The sequence below is a fragment of the Calidris pugnax genome, unplaced genomic scaffold, assembly GCF_001431845.1.
Source record: "Calidris pugnax isolate Ruff unplaced genomic scaffold, ASM143184v1 scaffold103, whole genome shotgun sequence".
NCBI lineage: Eukaryota > Metazoa > Chordata > Aves > Charadriiformes > Scolopacidae > Calidris > Calidris pugnax.
In genome coordinates this window covers 1,579,838-1,592,899 of record NW_015090990.1, presented here as the reverse complement: position 1 = coordinate 1,592,899, position 13,062 = coordinate 1,579,838, and the positions used below count along the sequence as shown (strand labels likewise).

At 38.7% G+C, this 13,062-nt stretch overlaps 1 protein-coding gene across 1 annotated transcript in view; it reads left to right on the top strand.

Moving 5' to 3' along the window:
• Positions 1–6,029, top strand: part of ERCC3 (excision repair cross-complementation group 3) — a 34,351-nt gene extending 28,322 nt beyond the window's left edge. The window contains exon 15 of the mRNA XM_014954573.1: positions 5,209–6,029. Within this exon, the coding sequence (XP_014810059.1) occupies positions 5,209–5,343 (135 nt within the window). The 3' untranslated portion in view covers positions 5,344–6,029. The remainder of the gene's footprint in view (positions 1–5,208) is intronic.
• Positions 6,030–13,062: the final 7,033 nt, after the last annotated feature.

Genomic DNA, 13,062 nt, shown 5'->3' with positions numbered 1-13,062 from the left:
AATACAATGCCTTTTTTTATTCTCTTGTATCCCAAGACACTCAGGAAATGGCATATTCAACGAAACGACAACGGTTTCTTGTAGATCAAGGTTATAGCTTCAAGGTAACTTGTCCCTTCTATTATACTTGCGGCCTAAGAATATAACTTTCATATCCTTTCATGTTAGTATTAGGTCAAATACTTGAAAATTCCAGTTGTGGAATGTATTAATGAAGGTTTTCCTCGCAAGTAAGAACTGTTCCAGTATTGTTTTGTCATCTGTATTGCTGTGAGGGTAGACAGAAGTAGCTCAGTACAGCTTCTAGGAAGGTAAGTATTCTAACTTCAAAGCAAGCACCTCCCGGGGAGTGAAGCAGAACATGACTTGCATGGTTGGTTTATGTTCATGCTCTTCAATTGTCCATCCTGCTATACATTATCATACTGGTTGTGCACAAAGCCTTGTTGGTAGGTGTTCCTGTTGTAGTGGCCAGCAGTGATTCAGAAAACTTCCAGAACATCTCAAGTCACAAATAATTTCCAGAGAACTCCTGTCTCAGGCCAGTATTTCACTATGGGGAGACATCTTTTTCCTTGTGGCTAACAAAAACATAAAATGGGCAGGATTCATCCCACATTCATACAGACTCTGAGAATCATAGAGTTAGGTGTCTGAAGTATCAAGCAATTCAATCCAAAACAAATACCTTTCTGGGATCTTTGTCCACACAATAATCTTGTGCACCATTTCCACCGTGCTGTCCAAAGCCTGCAGTGGTACAGAAAACCAGTGGGGATGCAGACATGTTGGTGCAGTGGCTCTGTGATAGCAGAAGCTGTTCTGGCCAGTGGAGGTCTTCACGCCGTGCTTATTTAGATTCCACCAACAGTTTGACCTTCCTCTTGTAATTTTCTGAATGAATTTTCGGAATGAAGTAAATCACCAAACTCACTGGATTGAATATTAATTGATCGAGAAATGGCAGAATTTACTACAGGAAAAGACTGTTACTGCAGAGTATAAATCTTCCTACCTACAACTAAAACATACTCCCTCAAGATAGAGAACATTTTCAGTGTTGACAGAGCCATGACTTGAAAATCAGAAGTTTCCCCTAAAGTCCCTTTTGTAAAGGGCTGAGTGCTGCCTCATTTCTCCAGACATACTTGAAAATTGATTACCCCTTGTACTTCAGTTTCCTATGCATCTCTTTATGTTGTCATCTTCCAAATACAAAATCTCATTCCACCAAAGCTCCTGTATTTTATAGATTGCACAGTGTATGTAATTTATTTTTCTTTTAGTCCATGGGCTGCCCCAGCGATTGGATTGTTGGAGGCAACAGTCTCATGATAGCTCTTGCTTTAGGAAGATTATTCCTTTACAAAACTGGGTTTTATTGCTCATTAGAAGCCTTCCCAATAAGAGACATTGCTGAGGAGAAGAAGAATAAAAGATAAGGCTCTTGTATCTCCCCGTAGGGAACAAGCTGAGGCTTGTGGCATTGACAGAATCCCGCAGGGGTTGTGGGAGGTGCAAGGGCCAGCAGCCTCTCCTGGATTGCACTTGGGCCTCGTTACTGGAGAGCTTTTCCTCCTGAGGCAGACGTGCTGTGCAGGACATCCCTGGGGTGAAACCTCTCCAAACTGCAGCGATGCTCAAGTAAATTGCTGTGCTGTCATCGGTGGCCCATTAAAGAGAACTTTAAGGGGGTCCTTACACAGAAGCAGACGTGTCACAGTTTATAGGTAAAAACTACATTTTGCTTTGTAGTGAATGTATTTTGACAGAATTGTAGCTCAGTACTAAGCTGCAACTAATTACAGCAAATGCATCTATGTGGCTATAGCCAAAAAGATTAAAAAAATCCCTTTACTTGTGTGTTGAATGCCTTGGATTTTAGAACTAAGAAAGAGGTTAAAATAGAGGGATTTTATTTTGCAAGGAAGACCTAGTCCTGGGAGCTTTGGTGTAATATGGAAAAAAAAAGCAGTGCAAGTGGCAGCTGAGTATCTGGAGCTCACCAGTACTGGAATGTTCTTTATTTGCAGTTTAGGAACAAAATGTTAGAGTATCTATTTTCTTCTGTTTGCCAAACTTTAAGGCTTAGTCATAGCTGGCATCAAAGAATAATAGGGCTGGAAGAAACTTCCAAGAAACCATCTATTGTGTTTCTTCATTCCAAGCCAGGATCAACTATGTCTGTGTCATCCCCAGCAGATGTCTTTCTTACTCTTCCAAATATGGAGACTCTACCTCATCTTTAGGTAATTTATTTCAGTGCTGATGTCCTCTCCTTCAAAATTTTTTGTTCCGAAATTATTAAAAATTCATTACTCCATTAAAAGGGTAACAGTTTTCACTTTTTTCCTGGAACTTACTTTCTTCTCACAATCTCTCAATAGCTACATTCTCTGCCTTTCATCAAAAAGAGAACTGGAATAATATTTTTAGACTAATTCACATATTTTGTCTTTGCTTCTTAAATAAGAGCCTTGTCATCACAATTTACTGCTTGGAGTTTACTGCTAGCGGGTTTTTTGTGTTAGCTAACCATAGTTTAGTTATTTACTGTATTGTGTTTTTATTTAGAGGCTGAATGTAGGATATATTACATTTTAAACCACTAAGTCAAAGAATTGGGGATAACTTCAAACTTGGCATCTGTTGAACAGCTTAAAAAAAAGATGATGCAGTGGGAATTCTTTCCTTTCTATGAATCATGTTAGCACTGTTTTGCAACCACAACGGGAAACAGGCTAATGCAATTTAAAACTGCTTTTCATGACTTCTTTTTCTTTGATTTTGAGAAGATCAAAGCACTTGCCCTTCTAAAGAAGCAAGGGGGACCATAGTGTTCTATAGCCTTATAGTAGGACAGGTTGCTTCTCTGAATGGATTCTTAAAACAAGGACATTTCTTAGAAAAACATCCATTTTCAAATTGGAAATTGCCATTGCCAACAGCCCACAACATGGATTGTTCGTTCTAATGTTTTTCAAAAACAGTACTTTGTGTCTAATGTGGATTTGGTTTACCTTAAGCTGTATTTCTGGTTTTTATCAGTCTTTGTGATCAGATCCAGCCCAGATTACTGAGGTAATTAGTTTCTGGTTGCATTGACTCGAGAGAAGCTGAAAAAGGAAATGAGGAGGGGAAACACTACATAATCAAGGGAAAAGGCTGAATTAGAAGGTCTTTCTCAAAATCTCTTCCAAGTTGGAAACATAGTGGGGAAAACTGAGATTCTTGTGTGTAAACATATATTTACCAGAATGTGCTTAACTGCAGGAATATTTCTTGTGAAATTTTCAAAATACTTCTAATTAAGAAAGCAAGCTGCCTGTTTTAATGCTTTATAATGGAAACTTGAGAGCTTTTCAGTTCTTCAGAAGAGGAGGTTTTTCAGCTGATGCAGTGTATGGTGCTACATTGCCAGCAGGTGGCATGTGACCTGCGTCCGTGGTTATCGAAGGAGTTACAAAGAATTTCAGAGAGAACAGCAGCAAAATTACCTCGTGTCTGAGCACCCAAACGCTGGAAGTGTCCTTTTGCTCTGCTGCTGCTGCTTTGTTGCAGGTTGCTGCACTGTCTCTCAACAACTGATTATACATCTCAATTTGTTAGGGATTGGTTTTTTTCCTCCATATTCCTCAACATTCATTGCCAAAATTCTCAATGTCTGGAAAACTAGTGGATTATTTTTATTAAATATAAAGGACTAGTTCTTAAAGTACAGAAATCTGGAGCCCGCATCATAAAGCTAACCTTGCAGTAAGTTGAATATGCCTCTGAGCTGCTTTCATCAGGTTCTTGGTCAAGCAGGTATGGAGAACGTTTGGCTGACATCTTCTGTCCAGAAGAGTTTTCCTTTTCCTTTTCCTTTTCCCTTCTCTCTTCTCTCCTCTCTCCTCTCTCCTCTCTCCTCTCTTCTTTTCTCTTCTCTTTCCTCTTTCCTTTTCTTTTTTTTCCCCAAAGGTTTTATTTTGCATTTCCAAGTAGATTGTAACGAGGAATGTGTGGTTGTGTATATATATGTACACCACTTAGCAAGATTCTGTATGTATCTGTGCTACCCGTAGCATTAGGCTGTTTGGAGCATTACTAAAAGTTGAAGTCAGTTCCAACAGGATATGGAATCCAAAATCCTTGTCTTGGTTTTGAATAGTTAACACTGAGGAGGAAGAGCCCTCACCTTGTACTGTGCTCTGTTTCTCAGGTAATAACAAAGCTTGCAGGGATGGAAGAAGAAGAACTTTCGTTTTCAACCAAAGAAGAACAGCAGCAGCTTCTCCAGAAAGTCCTGCAAGCAACTGACCTGGATGCTGAGGAGGAAGTAGTCGCTGGAGAATATGGTTCAAAGTCAGCTCAGGTAACGAAGAGTGCTTCGAAAAGGATGACCACAGATGCGACACAACTGGACTGTTGCATTTTAATTCTAAATGTGATGCCATCATCGATGCTCTCATATCTTTGTGAAACGTTGGAGAAGGTTTATTTTTTTAAGCTGCATTAGCACTTAGCTATTCGAGTAATTCACTTGTTGGGCACTAGAAAAGAGCTAGGCATGGAATTCATGTCCTTCTCCATCTCCTTCTCTCTCCTTGAGGGAGAAGATGACAGATTTATTGTTGCAGATTTTGAAGTAAATCTTCCAAATAACAAGCAATGAAAATATTTTAAAACGTTTTTAAGATGCACACATGTGGAGCACATACTCTCTTGTGGTGACACTGTGTTCCTTGGATCATGCCCTGATTTCCTCATGGCCAGAGGGCCGAAGCGTAAGGAACACTGTTGCTCATTTTCAAGAGAAGTACTATTATTGTAGGTCGTAGTTTGACATTTTCAGAAACAGATATAAGAAAAATAAATAGCCTGAAACGATTATTGATACATGAGTTAAAATCAAGCTACAATGCGATAATTACTTGTTTAGGGGGGTTAATTTTAATTAGATGGTGTTGTGCTGAAATGCGATATGAATTCCCACTGTAAGGTGTCTTTCCATATTAAGCCTTGGCTATGTTTGTATGCTTACGGTGAGGGGCAGGCAGTGACTTTCTTTGTAGAAGTTCTTCTCAAGAAAAAAAAACTTGGAAGGCTTTTTGGCATGAAGGTCACTAACTGAGGAGTGCTGCCCAGTAGCCAGTGGGCACCAATAGGTTAGAGTTGTTCTGTCCTAATCACACACTAAGTATGTGTTTTTTCTCCCCTTGCTTGCAGGTGTCACGTCGTACGGGCACAATGAGCTCTATGTCAGGAGCAGATGACACGGTTTACATGGAATATCACTCTTCACGGAGTAAGGCATCTGCCAACAAACACATCCACCCGCTATTCAAACGCTTCCGGAAATGATTCCTTCCTGTGTGCGTTTTGTTAAAACTCTGGATCCATGTACCTGTTTCCATAACTAAAAATATGGAGTTGAAATTTCTGACAGGTCCTTTAAAAGACTTTTTTTATATGCATCTAGATAGCCACATATTTACTTACCAATATATGTGCTCTCGTGGATCAATGTGAAAGGAAAAAAGGAACTAAATGTTACCGCAGGAGAGATAGTGTCCAGTGACAGGATCCTGGTTATACCTGTCTGCTTTTCAGGGTAATCAATAGAATATATTTTTATCAGCTGAAGACCCTTTTTCAGAAAAAATTCTGGAAAGGTTTTGTAAATGAAGTTTGTACTGATGTTTGAAATATTATTTATCTGACTATTGTGTCTGCTCAACAAAATCCTGTTTTTTAAAATGCTTAAATAAAAATCATTAGTTGAGCTGAACAAATTCTGTTAGGAGCACTTCATGTAATATTTTTAAACTGGGACCTAATTTATACTTACGACTTAACCTGTCCTAAAACTAATGGATTGTTTGGAAATATTTTGAAGTTCAAAGACAAGAAGAAAGAGAGATTCTGTCTCCAAAGTAAACTCAAGGAAAGCGTTAGTAAATACAAATACATTCTGTGCTCCATTTTCCTTGTTTTTGTTGCTATTGTTGAGAAATTGCTGAAATAAAAGCTGTTTCCCTTGTCGTTTATATTCTATTTATTAATCATGCAATAAAACCATGGTAACTGCTAAATGGTGCAATGTCACTGCAGAAGTTGTGATTGGATCAAAAAGCGTTTTGACTTGTCATTAGGTGAGTTGGAAGCAGAGACGTGAAGGACAGATTCCCAAGTTTGGGGCCTTTTTCTTAATGAAGATTGCAGTACATTTCTTGAAAATTTGAGATGAGGTGGGGGTGGTTTGTGGCAGAAGAATGCTTTTTAAAGAACCTCTGCTTAATATTGTAGTAGTAAGTAATAAGTTATGCTACTTGGTGGTGTATAACAAGGTGGGGTTTTTTGCTGAGAGTTTGTAGAGCTTTAGGAACAACCTGTGAAATAATGTTGATCTTGGCCTGTTGTTTCAAAATATGTTAGTATAAATCTTTACTGTACTGGAAGGGGTATGGTATGGGAGACCTGTCCTGGTTATACGACAGCCGTGCTTCAGAAAAAAATATTGACTGTGTTTCTTATTAGCATAAATTTACAAATTGAGAATACAGAAATATTGGAAGCATAATTCAGAACACACGGTTCAGCTGTTCTGAAACGGGTGGTTCCTGGGGCTTTTGTTGTTCTGGCCCCTCGCTAGTCCCATGGTCTGCCAGGGCTTAAAGGTACCACTCCTCATCCTATGGTCACAACGGGCTGCTCCAGAAGGACTCTGTGACCCCAGCCCTGTGGGACACTGCATCGCCTTGTTCAGCCACAAAACTCAGCGCTGCATTTTGTGAGGGAAGTGCCTTTGCTTGAAGCAGTGCTACAGACCCCGGTGGTGATGCTTCATCCTCACCAGAGAGTGCAGGGCGGGCTCTCCCTGTGGCCTGAATCCAAAGAGTCTGGGATTTCTCTCTCTTGGAGCACAGGCAGGTCCTCACAGGCTTTATCAGATTTTTCTTGCACAAACGGAGAGCGAGATCCCTTGTGAAGTAGAATCATAGAATCCTTTAGGTTGGAAAGGACCTTTAGGATCATTGAGTCCAACCATTAACCTAACGCTGCCAAGTCCACCACAACAGGTGGAAACAGCAGGGCTGAGCGCTCCATGTTTGCCTCAAAAACGGTGCAGATGAGGAAGATCCTGCGTGCACACCCTCCTGAGATGCTCCTGCATCCCTGGGGGAGCATCCCTGGACAGCACTGCCTGTTCCCCAGCGGCAGCAAAGATGCAATAGGGGTCATGGTCCCAGTAGAGCTGCAAGTGACCGGTGATAGCTGGATGATTACCCAGAAAGGATTTGTTTGCGGTAGGACTCTCGCTGAACTGGGGGCAAAATAACAGATTGGGGTGGCAAAACGTTGTCTCAGGCCATGAGCAATGGCAGAGGCAGGTGAACTTTGGGGTAAGTACGTTATTTCTTGGAAGTCTGAGGACAGAGGAGGTGTGATTTTCTTGGATGCAATTCAGGTTTCCTTGCTGAAATAAAAGCTTTTACTCTCCTTCCCGGCCACCTCCTTAGTTAGGCTGAATTCTGTGCTGAGGAAGCTTCATCTTGAGGAATTGTCATTTTTTAACAGGTCTTTTCTTTGTGTATCTGATAGGCTAGAACAGCAAAACTTGTTTTTCTGTGCTCTTCACCCTGGTGGCAAACCAGCAAGTGTCTGTGAAGGGATTAATGCTTGAAGGATATTGCTGTTATTCATCAAGATGGCCTTCTAGGCTAAAAGGGCACAGTGACATTGGGGTGGCAATTTCAGCAGCATTACAGCTCAGCAAAGCACCAAACTACACCCAGTTTCTATTTCTCTGGTTCCTTATGACATATGGTTCTTTATGCTGGTCATCATTTTTATTAGGGCCTTTTTTTCTGGTGTTTTTAAAAACTTGGGACTTGAAGGCAAGTAGTTTTCAGGATGACTTGATGTGGCCCACAATAAGTAGGAGCTGAATTCTTTTGTTGTTGTTGTTGCAGTGGGTCCATGGAGTTTTTGTTAAGCACTGAGCAGTAAATGATGCACCCACCCCGGGGACTGGCTGGCTTGCTCTGATTTAAATACCTTATTTCTGTACAATATTTGATTAAGGTTTTAATTGTTGTCATATGGTAGATGAAACCAAACATTGAGAGAAGCAGTTTTCATTTTCCTTTTAAAGTAAAGCTGCTTCAGTAGTAAATTACCTGTAAGCTCTGTTCTCACCTCATAGCCTGTTACGTTCAAATTTGTCCCCTTTTTGGGCATTTGGGCATTTAACATTCCAAAGAAGTAACTTCACAACTTGAAAAGATCTTTTCAGAAGATTGGTTTAAGGACAGTCAGAAAAGGCAGAAATCATGACTAATTGTAGGCTTTTTCATTGAGGAGGTGTTTCAAACTACACTGAAACAATTTTTGCTTACATTTCTGACATTTTGACACTGTTTTTCAGCTTTTTTTTCCTTGCAAATGTGCTGAAGAGCCTCTTTGTATAATGTTAGCTGAAGGTGTTAATTGGGCAAAGTTAAATGCTTCCGACTAAATGTCTTTTACTCCCATAAATTATACTTGTAGATGCATTAACTAATTAAACAGTTACATAAAACATACAGTATGATGTTTATACTGTGTATCATAAAATAATATTCAAATAATTACAAGCCAAATAAAACCAAGACACTGAAAAAGAATAATTCTAAGAACAGAGAATTCCTGGTAAGATGATAATGTAACCATTGACTCTGAATACCGATGTTATTAGGACACAAAGAAAGCTTCCACTGAACTTTGTCAGAGTTCAGGCAAAGAGGAGGGCAAGTTTAAATTGGATTTAGAAATAACTAAGTGAAGGTAACAAAGGACAATTAATATGACCCCAGTAGGGGGTCTAGACTGAGAGAACAGCGCGACTGCAGATTTGGAGACAAATTATCATCCAAAAATAATACATAAATTATCGATAATTGAGTTTAGCTTATCCTGTGATCCCGTTACATACCAAACATTAACTAAAACTGAAGCACTTCTGTTGTGAAAAGGCATGTGTTTCAACTTGTTTGAAATAACAAAAGCCCAAACTCACTGGTTACATAAAACAATTTTTCAAACTCACCAGACCGACGGGCGAGGACAAACGTCATTGTTTAAATTTAAAGAACTGTGAGTGTGTTTGCAAGTCGTTGTTGAGACATCTGATAAATATATGTGCTGGAAGATTGTAGATGTAGGAGAAAATATTTATCTTCCAAGTCACACAAACGTGTTTTGGTTGGCTGGAGCTGATGGCATAACTTCTCCCTTCTTTACAGTTTGGTGGGTTTACATGGATTGGAAGGAGGGTTTATATCATGGCTGCTAAACTCACCATTATTCCTGGGAATTCTGTGGCAATACCACGGGCCTTCTGTTACCTGAGACAAACCTGGGATCATATTTGGGAGGAAAATGGGAGCAGTCAATGCTGATCCCTCCACCAGTTCAGGTTACGCCCTAAACTTTTCGCTATGTAAAACCTTCTGCTTCTCTTTCAAATGTTTGTTGGTTTCTTTCCTTCACTCTCCCTTTCTTTTTCAAAGGCTACTCTGGGAAACTTATTTCAGCTTCATTTATCTCTAGTAGCATAGATTTTGGGGTTTAGCCACAATGTTTATTATTTAATGTGCTGCAGTTTGCATGTTTGACCTCCAACTTGGATTCTAAGGATGTTAAGTGTGTCAGTGAAGCAGCAACCTTAGTGGCACATGCAGACATTACTAACTCTAATTTGAAAGTCAAGCAGACCCACATGATTATGATCTGGCACAAGAAAGAGAAGCAAATAGTTTAATTACACATTCCATGTTGTGGTAGCCCACATGTATTCATTCAAATTCATAAATATTCACTTCCTGTATTTGGCTATTTAACCACTGTACAATTTGGCTATTGTTGTCTGGAGTATTCTTTTTCTATAGTTTACCTAGAAAAACAAACTTGTGTCTGTGATGGGTTACTCTGGTATTACTGATAATTATTGCATGGGCGTGTCATAATAGTGTACAGCGTGCTCTGCATTTCTACTCCATCTAACAAACCTCCTAGAAATATCTATTATTTATAAATATTTTTGAATGTTAAAACAGCGTTATTTGATAACCTGTTTTGTGACCCTTCAATCATGTTATGATTGACTACTGTCATGGTGCTCTGCATTTCTACTCCATCTAACAAACCTCCTAGAAATATCTATTATTTATAAATATTTTTGAATGTTAAAACAGCGTTATTTGATAACCTGTTTTGTGACCCTTCAATCATGTTATTCACTTATGACAAACTACAGTACATCGGCCTTTTAGGCCCACTGGTTTTCAGAGCTACTGCTGCTCCACCACCTGCACTACGTAAAAATTATGTCTCTGTGGGTGTCAATCCACTCAGGTCTCCTTCTGTACAAGGAAGGTGCTCTTTATGCAGACTTGCAGAGCAGTGTCCTTATTCCCCATTAAATCCTACTTCTGTTATATCCAAGAAATCTGTCAATTTTCATGATTAATGCATTGGTACTTTGTGCTTTATTCATTCATTTCTTCTTTTTTTTATACTCAGCTGGTGCCTCAAATCTATTTTGGAAATTCTTCAGGATGGGGTGGTTTTGGTTTGTTTGCAAAACACTGATGGCACTTTCTAATAAAGACACAAGATGGTAAGTAGCAATAGAGTGTCTCATAGGTGCTCCCTGGTTTGGACTCTTTTCTCAAATGCCACACGGAGTCCAACATTTCTTGAAAATGAAGATAGTAAGTATCTTATATAAGGAAATTATACGCTTTGATGTTCTCCTGTAATTTTTGTTTTTCTTTTCTTTACGTTAATAAATATTTGCATGTGAATAATGGGAGAAACTTTCTTCGACTTCCCATTGTTGAGCATTATCTTAAAAAACAAGGAAGTCTATCCAGACAGTAGAGAGCTTATCTTATTCCTGAGGAGACTTAGCACAATGGAAAGCTAGAATATTTTCCTGAAATTGATTTACTATGACTGTATAAGCTGCACATATAAACAACAGCTGTTAGTCAGGTGAGCTAGTAAATAGAGAATGTATATAAACGTATACAGGTGGCCATTCCATTAGTGACAAAGGTAACTCTTTAAGAACAGTTTGTCAAAGTAGAAATTATGCAATGAATAGTCCTCCAGAGACACTGCAGATATGAAGGAGCATAGCTGCCTTGGCTGCAATTAAAGACAAGACAGCTCTGCTCTCTAATATTAAACTCATAGCACAGCACTCTGTCCTGTATTGCTGCCTGGCACATTGTACATAAGGTCTATGGTTTAGTGTGAATGGATGGTTCGTGCTGCTTTCAGGTCCTCATTTTACTGATGTTGCATATTCTCTGAGTGTTTACCTGTTTATTTTCAATGGGATCTGCATTTCAGATCATTTTAGTGCAAACAAACAAACAAAAATCTAACAATAAGTAAATTGCCTAAAAAACTAAGTGAAAGTGGGGTTATACAACACAGTTCCTGTGCTGGGACTACTGCCACCTCCAGAAATTCCTCAGAGGGAAAACAGGTAGCGTTCTGGTGAAGTACTTAGAAGGCAAAACTTCTGAAACTCTTTTTCAAGTAGCTTGGCTAGAAAACACTCCCTCCTACAATGATTTTCTTGGAAAAGAGGTAACGGTGGGAAAAAAGTAAATGTCCAAATACAGAATTAACTGCAAAAATGTATAACCAGAGAAAGCTACTGCCAGTTGCAAAACTGTAGTCTTTACAGCATAATGTAGCTGAGTTTATCTCACTAGCATGTTTATAGATGCAGGTGCTTAATGGTGTATGACTTTAAAATAACAAAACAAATACTTACCAAACTGACAGCTGTGAGTCGCAGTTTTTAGGAAGGTTTCATACATTCCCTCCATCAATCTAGAAATTACAATATGAATATAAGGTTTAAAGCTGGAGAACTACTGCATAAATTTGAAAAAATATTAAATTATTAGTACTGAGATTCAGAATTCATTTTAAAAATTCTGATATAACCTTTAATATGTATAGTTAAGGGATTATATTGGTATTCATTACAAAGTGAATTCATACTCTTTTCTTTCTATTTGTTGACTGAAAATCTAGGTTCCTCTGTTGTTCAGTAGCTTTAAATTTTTGTGGTTATTGTTCTAAGAATATGGCAAATGTAATTTAGATAGTGCAGATAATTTGGTTAGTTTGGATTGTTCTTTGCATGTTCTAGGACTTGTATGCATCTTTCCTGTCAAATAAACAAATGTTCTGTTTTTAGATCCTCCTGCAGACATCTCACAGTGCATCTTATTTGCTCTGGGAGATATTCCTTGTTCTTGTCCTCCACTGTCCAAGAGACATAGAATTAGCCTTTTATTTACTTAAGATGAGAAACTTGTTCTGAATTTCATACTCACCAGCTGGTTTTAATATTTTTTCCCCCCTAAGTATTTATTTTCTGAGTAACTGTGTGTCTAAAAGCATCTTTAGATAAATATTAAAGAAATAATGTAGCTACACCATGTAGGAGGAAAAGGGAAACTCCAGAGGTAGCCTAGATCAAGATGTACCCAGATGTGCCTGACAGATGTTTCTCAGACCTGTTCTTACAAAGGTCAGTGGTAGCAATTACATAACCTCCTGAGATACCATGGCTATCTGAAAAGTCTGAGAGATCCAAAAAATATGTGAGATAGTGAGGCTACCTGAAAATCTAACCAAGAAATCTCTACCTGCAAACTAAGCCCACTATCTTCTGTCTCCTCTCTCTGACATGCATCTATTTTTTAACAAAACATACACATCTGTAGGCTTTTGTCACGCTCCTAGTAGTCATCTTTCCCAGATGAAATAAATCTGTCAACTTCCTCCTTATATCATTCAAAAAAAAAAACTTGTTTTTTTCTGTTGCTGCTTTCAAGTATGATGAAGCCTATTTTAAAGATACTATTTTATCTTGAACCAGCGTGTACTTTATAGATATTTAAGACTGTTAACTACCTGCTGTTTATTCCTGTAATATTTACTGCTGTATCTACAAAGACTGATGCACATATGTAATTTCAGAGGTAGATTTATTTCAGTGGAGTTATC